Raw genomic sequence first — 10,931 nt, 5'->3', positions numbered from 1 at the left:
GAATTTCAGAAAAAAAACTTCTCCACTGAAAAAATAATGCAGCCGTTATTGGGATTTACTTAATCATATTTAGTTACTTTAACATGATTGTTTCATATGTTAGCAGGGTAGGACATAAAACAATTGTGTTAAAGAAACGAAATATGATTAAGTAAATGCCAAATGGTTGCTCCATATTTTTCAGTGTAGATGGCATGGAAATAAATAGAAACCTTAATCTAACAGGCTTATTTGACAAAACTCTGGGATTAATTATATATTTGGACCAGCTGTAGGTTTAGTTTATTTTAAGGGGTTGGGATAGCTTAAAACACAGCATCCCTAAAATAGTCAAGTTCACCTCAATTTGGTGTTCTTTGTGTTGAGCTTAGTCATTTATGTTTGCTTTTAGGGATGGAACTAAATCATTTATATTCTCTTCTGAGTGCTTTACTCAACAGCAATTTATTATAATAAACATTTGAAAATAACATGTATATCAGAGAGATTTCCTCAAATTGGTTCAAAAATAGAAGAACAGAATTTTCATCCATCTTTGCATCATGTTCAATTCGTTTAATGAGGTGTGTCAAACAAGCAAACAGTAAATCCAGACTAGCGAACCAAATTGAAAGCAGTTGAGAGATCCGAGTCATTTCACTGAGCTCAGCAACATATTGCGGATCCCAGGAAAGATCTGGAATTCACATCTGACGTTGCAAACCAGCAGCACGCCACCGCCCCCTAGCGGCTACGAGGAGCGACCCTTCCGCGTCCCCCCCACGGCAGACCGATGGGATACTGCTGGAGGGATTTTCAAGGCGGGCTCTTTGTGAAAACTCAGGTGTTAGGACAGCTTCCACGGCGGCTAAGTTCTTATCACCACCACAGCATTACAACACATCAGCACTATACCGAGCCATTTTGGACAGGCGGTGCAGCTCGATCGGCTCTTTCTTTCTCTGACGGAAGTTTTATGTTGGATGGAAGCGGCTCTCCGCAAGTTCACAATGAAGACTCGCGTTTTTCTCCTAATGCTTGCGGTTTTCTCCCAAGGACTCGCACAGGTTGAGGAAAACGAAGCAGACGAGCTGCAGGTCGAGACATTGGTGAGTAGGATAAGAGTATAACCTTGTAATAACGCTAAATTCAACATTTAACCAAAGCGCTTCTTCTTACTGTAGGTGAAGCCAGAAACTTGCTCCGTTCTCTCAACAATGGGAGACACGCTGCAAATCCACTACACTGTAAGTCAACGAGACACGCTGATCTACTTTATTTGTATAAAACAGTGGAGCGTCTGTGTCTTTTGATGGTAGGTATTTTATATATATATAAAAATAAAGCTGAGAGACGCTCCCAGCTGGTGACGGAGCCAGATGTTGTCTATGTGGCACCGTCCGCATCAACCATGTGGATTTATTTCCATACAGCGGCTCAGATTGAACCATGCAAAACCTCAGAGTCGGGATTTACTGTTACACAGTCGTGACAGAGCGTGGGTTTTACGCGTATCCTTCTTTCATGTGATTTTATAGCATCTGATTCGACTAGAGTTTTACTATTGAGATGTATGGGCGGTGCAACACGTCAGCAATAACAGTTCAATGAGACTGCACTTTCATCTCATTATTCTAAAGAACACATAATAATAATATTTGTAGTGAATTGTGATATAAATTGCTCTTATTGTTTAATGCGTTTCTGTTTAAAATTGCATAAAATACTATTAAAAGTTTTAGAATCATGGGCGGCACTAGACAGGGGCCAGTGCCCCTGAAAAACTGCTTCTGTTATGGCCCCTGTACTGCAAATATTTAAATTAAAGTACATTTTTCTTTAAGTGTATTATGCCTTCATTTAAAGAGGTAACACAGTGTACAGATGAATAAGATGATTTAGGTTTAAAATAAAAATATCTTATTTTATTTTAAGAGCAAAAATACTAATTCATTTTGGCAGATCATTGGCTTTGTGGTTCTCTTATAATACTAAACGATTTGCTCTGGCCCTGATTTTCTTTTGCATGATTCTAAGTAATTAGATTACTTAAAAACATGAGTGTCCAGAAGATTGACTTCTCATAAAACCTTAAGCTGGAATGCAAGATTTATTTTTAATAATTTAAAAACAAATATCCTGTAGAACCAGATGGACGGTCTATTAAGTCATCTTTTTTATTGTTATTATTATTACTTTGTTAATTGCCGTACTAACCCAAACATAGGACAACCCTGATTGTCAGTTTTGCCAGGACCGGTTTTTAGGAACAAAACAAAAAGACCAGAAAGAAAAAAATATATATATTCTTATATTGAAGTGCTAACAATGCTATTTATATTAATATTTAAATGAAGAAGTTTGCAATTAAATCATAAAAACTAAAACAAAAAAAAGTTTTGAGAGGTTTAATGGATATCTTGCAACACTCCAACTGGAATGCGATCTGAACTTTGCCCACCAAACGTCTCAAAAACCTTTATGAGGCTTTTACTCCTCGCTGCGCTCGCTGTCACTCCTACTCTCACCCTGCAGCTCTGCAATTTTTTGATAAGCTTTTCTTTTGCTGTTTGCATTTTTCTGGTCTTTTCTTCTGACATTGCACTCTGTAACTCCGTACTTCTTTGCTGCCTGACAGTTGTTTGATGCCTCCGCTGCGTTGACCACCATTATTTTAGAATTAGCATCATAACTCCGCCTCAAATGACTGTAAACTTTTGATCCACTCCGTTCTGTGCAGCAACTCTCCACTTCTTCTCTGTTGTGTTAGAAAGTTGACGCCAGGCACGGTGAGGTCACTGGCTTTACTAATACCTGACACCCTCTGCTGTTGCATTCGTGTAGCGAAACCCAGACCACTGTCAACCAGTATAATTGGTTATACCCCGATTATAAGACAACCCCACATTTTCACATCGTTTTAATGAAAAAAAAAAAAAACTTGTCTTATATTCGGGCCAATACGGTAATCGGAATACGATATTTTCGACGATACAATTTACTAGTTTGAAATTTTCATATGTAATGTTAAAAACAGTACAGAAAGTTTTGATTTTAGATTGACTCTCATACTCTGCTTGCTGAATCTTTTATTACCCAGGGTAAACTGATGGATGGGAAGGTGATCGACTCCTCACTGTCCCGGGACCCTCTTGTTGTGGAGCTGGGGAAGAGGACGGTTATTCCTGGTAACTTTTCAAATATTGATATAACAGTTTTTTTGCAGAAAATTTAAAACTTTTTTTTTCTCTCATCATCAGTGTTTTGGAATATTGTTCACAGGTCTGGAGCAAAGCTTGATTGGTGTTTGTGAAGGGTAAGATGTACTGGCAAAAAGAAAAAGAGCTTGCATTTTTCAAAAGCTGATATAACGCTGTACGAATGAATTTATAGAAGTAGATGTGCTTTCTTGTTTTTAGGCAAAAAATAAAAGCCACCATTCCTCCTCACCTTGCTTATGGAAAAAAAGGATACCCTCCTACTATTCCAGGTACACAGCTTAGGGACTCAGACTACATTTGATAAAAGAAAACCTTCAAATTGAAATAGCTTTTAAAACTCTTCCATCTGTTGCAGGTGATGCTGTTCTTGAATTCGAGGTGGAGGTGATTTCTCTGTCACCACAGACGCAGTGGCAGAAGATCATCAATGACGTGTTCCCCTTGGTGTGTTTGGCCCTGGTGCCGACTCTGCTCGGCCTGGTGGGGCTTTACCTTTACAAAAAGTCCACAGCCGAGAAGCCCAGCAAAAAGAAGTCCAAAGATAAGAAGAGTAAGAAGAAATAAGGGCTAGGCAGATCATTTAATTTAAATAAACTTTTTCAAAGACTCTGTTTTTGTCTCTTTAATACAAAACAGCCTTTTGTAAGTGTTTTGACACAAAGAAATACAATTTTTGAAAGTACCTATACCCGCCTTTTTTTTTAAAGTAGCCTTGATTTCTTTTGTATGTTACTCAGTGCCTTAGATTTAAATGACACCGTTACATGATTTAGATTCCTTAACACAAAGAACTTCAGGGGACAACTTTATTTTTTAAAAGTTTTATAACAATCAATTTGGATTTAACACATGATCTACTTTTGTTTATATTAAAAAGCCTATGAGGCAAGGTAAGGCAAATTTATTTGTATAGCACAATTCATTACAGAGACAATGCAAACTGCTTTACATGATTAAAATGTAGGAAAATAAAACAGAATCAAAGCAAGTAGGAAAAAATGAAATAAAAAAATTTAATAAAAAATGCAGAAATGAAAAAGAATATTAAAAACATGAGGAGAAATGTTAACATACTGTATAGCTGCAGTGTTTTAAACCAATGCTGACAAATCACTGTGATTTTTAGGGTGTAAAGAAATTAGACTTTTTTTTTATTATTTATCTCCATTTCACATGACTACAAACAGTGCAGTGCTGTGAAAATATATTTGCATCCTTACAGATTTCTTTTTTTTTTTTATCACCTAACAAGAGATTTTAATTTATGAAGGGACAAAATGTATTTAACCAAACTGCTGTTATGTGAAAATGTTATTGGTTTACCTGTTAAATTCTAAAATTAAGTGTGATTACCCCTATTTTTTTAATTAGTCTGACAGCAGTAGAAGAAATTATTCAAATAGAACTAAATAAACTGTGTCTGTTGCTTAGCGTTAGCACCAATTTGGCTACCTTTATAATACCTACATTCTTAAACAAAACAAACAAAAAAACGTTTAAACAAAATATTCAAGAAATTTATAAAAAGCAGCAATAACCAGGTTGCATAAGGGTGCATACCCTGTCTGAGAAGAATTTCCTGACCTGCTGATCATATTGCTAAAAGCAGAGTTTGAAAAGAGGTTTAAAGGATTGAATTAATCTCACTAGACAAAAAGTAACAAGTCAGGACGAAGATACATCGATGCCTGAGAGTCCATAGCATTATATTATTATTTATTCTTGCACAGCAATGGCAGTCGTCAGGTAATTGGTTGATCATTAGTCTAAAAAGACTAAATAGTTGGTGTTAATGCGAACTAGAGAAGCAGAATGCTCCCATTCTTCTAATAAGACTAGTTTCCAAATGTCTCAACTATGAGAAAGGGTTGTAAATATACTTTTTGCTTGTATTAAATGTTGATCTAACTTAAAAACATGTTTTACATTATTATTTGCATTGTTTTTAGTATGAGTAATATAATGTTTATATTTCTGGAATTTGTATTTATATAATATTGTTATAGTATTATTTTATTCATCTTTTTATTGCAACACCATACCTATGGTGAAGCATGGTAGTGGCAGCACCACACTCTGGGCTTACTGCTCTTTGGTTGGAATGTTTTTTTTTATTATTGTTGTTTTTCTAGAACCTTTTCTAAATCCTTTAGGAACATTTTTTTTTAGCCTCAGTTCATTTTTTTTTTAACTCACGGAGTTCTGGTACTTAGCTCAGGAATCACATAGAAGTTTTTGCTAAGAGATTCAACCAGAGAAACAGACATGATCAAATTGAACCAATACGTGCTTTAACTAAGGTCCAGTTCAAGGGTGTGCATGATAATTTAGCCGTGTTGTGGCTTTTTTTTTTTTTTTTTTACCTTTTTCCTGTAAAACATCTTCAGTTTTTCTGTTCAGCATATATTTATTATTAAATTATGAAAAAAAAAAACCTTTTGAATACTTTATCAATCTATTTTCTCTATCACTAAACTTGGCATTTGGAAATGGGTGGATGCACTTGTAGAAATCCTCTGTAAATCTCCTGCATTACAGTCAGATCAATATTGAGTCATTCTGTGTGCACTGGCTCTAATCGGGGCAGAGTTTAAATCTAGAAATTTATAAATGTAGGGAATCCAGAAACACATCTGAAAATATGGCCAACGTTTTTATTCAACGGAAACAAAGCTGCACATCTGACCCTAAGGAGAAACCAAAGCTTCCTGTAGTCTATTCCTTATTCAATGCAATTCAATTATACCTTATTATTATTTTTGATAAACAACACAATTGCAAAGGCTTGGTTCAAACAAATCATCACCCAATATCCTGTTGTTATTATACTGCTGAAAAAATATAGGTAATTTAGCAAAAGACTGAAAAGAGGTTGTTAAACTAAAATATGTTAAAGTCAAAACAGTCTACTTTACAAGAGGAATGTCCTGTGTAACATTGGAGTTATTAGAATCTTAAATTTATGAGCTTCAATATTATAATTTCTTAATGTTTCTGGTACTATGTGGAAATTCTTTATAGCCTTTAAAACCTATAGTATTCCTTCTAAAAGTAACCACACCTCATGAAGCCTTTTCACATTTAGTTAAAATAAATCACAAACTTAATGGTACGTAATTCCTTGTTTTTTATAAGGAAGAAAGATACACAGGAATACTTTTTTCCCCCCCCCTAAAAATAAAAGTGTGGCATGGATTTATATTTTGCCCCCTCATTCTGATAAACATAATACTGCCTTGGGTAATTTTTGACTGTTAGTAATGGACTCAGAGGTTTTTTAGTGGTCCAGAAAGGACAGGGAAGGCCCTCAAAATAAAAAAAGAGCATTGTAGAAGCATGCAACATAGAGAAACAATGTTATAAATATATTTACCTCCTCAGGTTTGTGTCATGCTCATGTGAATGATTTGATGATTTGATTCAGGTGTGTTAAACAAGTTTGAACCAATATATACAGAATCAAAAGGGACTGAAGGATGAGACGTCTGGTTTAGATAAAAACATATACAATTAAATCAAATTTTCAAGGTGTACAAACATTTAATTTGTTTAAAAATGTCAAGAAAAATTTAAATCTTGATTGTGCGGCAGTTGGAGATTATTAGTTTGCAACAAAAAGACATTTTACATGTAAAATTGTGGTGAAGTAAAATGCATTATGCAAGACACTGGCAAAAATAAAACACAAAATATGCAATATATTTTTTATGGCCTATAGAAAGATTCGGCTGTATTAGGTAAAGAGCTAAAGTTTAACTATTGTTTCATTTTAGAATTACTATATCTATTTCTAAATTGGATATTGCTATTTTGAATAGTGTTACCCTCTCAAAATACTAGCCTAAGTCATTTTTATTTATTTATTTGTTGTAGACACAACAATAGTGAATAAAGTGATTATAGCAATTTAATGATTTAATTAAAAAAAAACTTGGAAATGCAGGATCTCCCCAGTTGGTTATTAGGACAATTTGAAAAGTGGACAGCATCAAGAGTATATACAGTTCCAGACAGGGGTCAACAGAGGGCAGTGTCATTTTAGAATTTGTCTTGGCTGCTGTTATGGCCCCTGTACTAAAAACATAACATTAATCCATCTTCTTCTGATAAAACATGCTGGCACATAGACCATAACTGAATGGTTGCTGGGACCAATTTCCAGCTTTTATGGTCATTACACTTTCACAAGTAGAGAGCAATAAAATGAACTCTCTGCATTTAACCCATCCACTTGAGGAGCAGTGGGCTGCCGTCGTGCGGCGCCCGGAGAGCACTGTGGGGGTTAAGGTTTTGCTCAGAGTGGCAGTGACTTTTTTTTTTTTTTAAGGCTGCCAGCCATTGTGCGGTGCCAGAAGAGCAGTCTGGTGTTAAGGGCCTGGCTTAAGGACCTTAAGTGGCAACCTGTAGTTGCTCGAATTCAGAACCTCAGGATTCCAAGGTCTATGCACTAACCACTAGGCCGCCTCCTCCTCAGATTAGTTTTGTTTCATATCATTTTGGGCCCCAATAAAAACTCCCCCTGTCCCCTGGTCAATTTGATCTAAGTCCGCCACTGGACACCAGGAGGCGATTTAAGCACAAATATCATTATTATAAAACTTACAATTTTTTTTTTTTAATATTCATTTATTTATTGGAATGTGGTAGAAAGTGGTTACAGAGAAAAGCCCTGTTAAAATGTGAATAAAGTAAAAGATGTCCTCTCTGGTGAAGCAGTTAGAGGGCGGAGCGGACGGGTTTTTGTGTCGCTGCTGCCTCTTCCGGTCCTCTTTCCAGCTTCCCGTGCAACATGGTGAGTGTGTGCTGCCGACCGCGGCATTTCATCGACTTAATAAACTCAGACTTTGGTCGAGTTCCCTAGCAATTTTAATACATTTGAGTATTTCCAAACACGACACGAACACAGAACGCGAGAACTAGGTGTTAAATATCTATTATGACGAGTATTAAACGAGTCGAGGCCTAATGCTAACCGTTAGCAGGCTAGCCGTTTCTTGCATGTGTTCTTTGAGCAGGCTAACGATAAGGCTAACGTAAACTGAGACAGGGCATAGGAATATTATGTGATTTATTTTAAGAGCGGCATTTGGATGAAACGGCATGTGAAATGAACAGTTTATTTGTTCCTGATGGTTTTAAACGTAGTTGAGCTAATCTGCTAACTATCCGATTCCTTTTTTCTGCCATACAGTCTGCTTTAAATTCAAGTCACTTCTATTATAGGGCTTTGAGAATGAACTCGTATTTCTGGATGAAATTTTGCTTTTCTAAATGTTAAATTTACTTGAATTTGATTTTGATGTTGAAAGGGATAACATAACGATTTACTACATACATTTTAAATGCACTGCTTTCTTTCCAGTTGGTTAAATTAGCTGTTAGTGTTTAGCTGATGGAGTAGAGAATCCTTCCTTTTGCAATACAAATGGAATAGATATTTGACTTTATTTGACTGACACGTTTAAAAAGACTAAATTTAAAAAGCTGAAATTTAGTGGTAAAATTGTCTCTAGCTCACATTGAATCCTGTGATGTTGCCTGCTAATACTTCCAAAACTTCATAGAAAAAATGGTATTCTAAATGGTCATGTGGCTTTATTATTGTAAGCAGGGCTGGTATTGGAAAACATCTTTAGTAATTAAGACTTTTTTTCTATTTTTTATCATTTGCTTGAGAATTTGATTCCTTTGTAAAATCATGTCATATAAACAACGTTGAAAATGTTAAGATCTTAGTATGTTATGCAGGAAAGCTGCTGATAGAAGCTCATAAATTATCAAGTCGGAATGAGAAACATGTTAAACATTTCATTTTTTATTTATATTTCACAGACCAAGAAAAGGAGAAACAACGGTCGTGCCAAGAAGGGCCGCGGACATGTGCAGCCCATCCGCTGCACCAACTGCGCCCGCTGCGTCCCCAAGGACAAGGCCATTAAGAAGTTTGTCATCAGGAACATAGTGGAGGCAGCGGCTGTGAGAGACATATCAGACGCCAGTGTCTTTGACTGTACGTTTCAGCTACATCAGACATAAAATAGCTAATCTGTAATATGAGGTAGCTTTCAGGTTTAATTTGATCACATTTAAAGCTCAGATATGTTGCCTTTCACATGTTGGTTGTATATAAATGCTGGAGATGCTATCAATGGCTACTTTTAAATTAGGATTAGAGGATGCTGATTTATCAGTCTTCATATTTGTTTTATTTATTTTTTTCTCTCTGCAGCATATGTTCTGCCTAAGCTCTATGTGAAGCTGCACTATTGTGTTAGCTGTGCCATCCACAGCAAAGTAGTGAGGAACCGCTCCTGTGAAGCCAGGAAGGATCGTACCCCACCTCCAAGATTCAGGCCCGCTGTGAGTGTTGTACCGATTTTGTCTGGCTGGGTTATAGAACGAGCTAATTAAAAGTTTTGCATAAAATGAGCTGAACCAATATGCCAAGAAAGAGTAACAAGATTTAAGTAGAGTTGTATATTAACTACATTTTTGTTTTTCTTTACAGGCTGGTGCACCAAGAGCTCCTCCAAAGCCGATGTAAAGCGCAATCTGAAGATGCTGTGTACCTGAAAAGAAAATTAAAACATCTTTACAAAACATAAATGGGTTAAGCCGTTTTATTTTTGTAGGAAACACAAATGAATCAGCTTTTGTTTAGGGTAGATTCCTACAGTACAAAACGTACAGCAAGTTTAATATGACTTAAGCAAATGCAAAAGTACACATGATACATTAAAAAAGCTGTAGTTAAAGCAGTATTGAGATAAAAATTACATTAAAGCAGACATTTAGGGAAGCGTCACAAAGATCACGATAGTATAGGAAATTGACGTTCATAACTTATTTTTTGTTTATTTAAAAAGGATTTGTATTGGCTCAGGTGCAATGGCTTTGGTACAACATACAGGACTGATTTAACCATGTGATAAAATTGAGGTAAATGCATTAAAGGACAGACATTTTAGGAGCCATCATACCATTAATTTTGATTAAATCTTCGACAACTTGGTCAGCTGTGTACAAACAAACCGTTTCTAAAAGGCTGGCAAAAAGAAAAAAGCTAATGACTAAATTAAAGGCACAACACAATTCTTAAATGCTAAGGGTGATAAAAGCTTTTTCCTCTTACAACCAATTAAGACAAATGTTTTGCCATTCTTGGTAATGATGTCCCCAAGTGTTCAAATAGGTTACAGGAGACCAAAACCTAAGTAAACATCTCAATTAGTCTGAGGGGGTCATTCATTTCCTCTGTAAAATTTAGAATTTTAAATATTAAAGTGCAATGTGACTCAAGTCTACTTGAGAAAATGTGCTTGGATATTAAAATTGTCCTTAGAGCTGAAATGAGGTATATATTAAAATCACACCATTTGAAAGGACATCCACAGAATAAAGTGGACATAAGGATCATTTCCAAAATCCTTTAACAGCAAACAGCTTTTCTAACCCCCAAATGTACAAATATCTGATATCCTGCCACTACTACCAAGAAAAGTGCTTTACAGTAGCAAACAAGTGGTTCTTTGGCCCAGCTATTAGAATATTTGGTGCTGCAATGAACCACAATTATACCAAATAAACATGCCTAAAACTGTTTTCAAACATCTTATGCTTCGGAAACTTTCCATCTAAACCATTTTTAAAACTATAAGAATCAAATGAGACAACGAACCATTCACAACACAGGTACAACCACTTAATTTAGAGCCTATGGTGGCCGAACGG

General features: G+C 35.8%; 2 protein-coding genes across 3 annotated transcripts; both read left to right on the top strand.

Annotated features, from left to right (window-relative positions):
- Positions 1 to 758: 758 nt before the first annotated feature.
- Positions 759 to 3,967, top strand: fkbp11 (FK506 binding protein 11). Its single transcript, XM_015370622.1, has 6 exons — positions 759 to 1,088; positions 1,164 to 1,226; positions 3,080 to 3,167; positions 3,262 to 3,295; positions 3,399 to 3,469; positions 3,556 to 3,967. Exons 1-6 carry the CDS (start codon positions 963 to 965, stop codon positions 3,762 to 3,764), a joined length of 591 nt encoding a protein of 196 aa, XP_015226108.1. The 5' UTR covers positions 759 to 962; the 3' UTR covers positions 3,765 to 3,967.
- Positions 3,544 to 9,802, top strand: rps26 (ribosomal protein S26). 2 transcript variants are annotated; one of them, XM_015370624.1, is made up of 5 exons: positions 3,544 to 3,548; positions 5,254 to 5,257; positions 9,033 to 9,210; positions 9,430 to 9,560; positions 9,709 to 9,802. In XM_015370624.1, the coding sequence occupies exons 2-5, from the start codon at positions 5,255 to 5,257 to the stop codon at positions 9,742 to 9,744; spliced, it is 348 nt and encodes a 115-aa protein (XP_015226110.1). In that variant the 5' UTR covers positions 3,544 to 3,548; position 5,254; the 3' UTR covers positions 9,745 to 9,802. The 2 variants fall into 2 exon arrangements, with proteins under 2 accessions (XP_015226110.1, XP_015226109.1); XM_015370623.1 differs by lacking the exons at positions 3,544 to 3,548; positions 5,254 to 5,257 and adding an exon at positions 7,936 to 7,992.
- The last annotated feature ends 1,129 nt before the right edge of the window (positions 9,803 to 10,931 follow it).

The sequence above is a fragment of the Cyprinodon variegatus genome, unplaced genomic scaffold (assembly GCF_000732505.1).
Source record: "Cyprinodon variegatus isolate N-32 unplaced genomic scaffold, C_variegatus-1.0 Scaffold47, whole genome shotgun sequence".
Taxonomy (NCBI): domain Eukaryota; kingdom Metazoa; phylum Chordata; class Actinopteri; order Cyprinodontiformes; family Cyprinodontidae; genus Cyprinodon; species Cyprinodon variegatus.
Note: the sequence above shows the minus strand (reverse complement) of the source record. Positions and strands in the feature narration are given on the sequence as shown.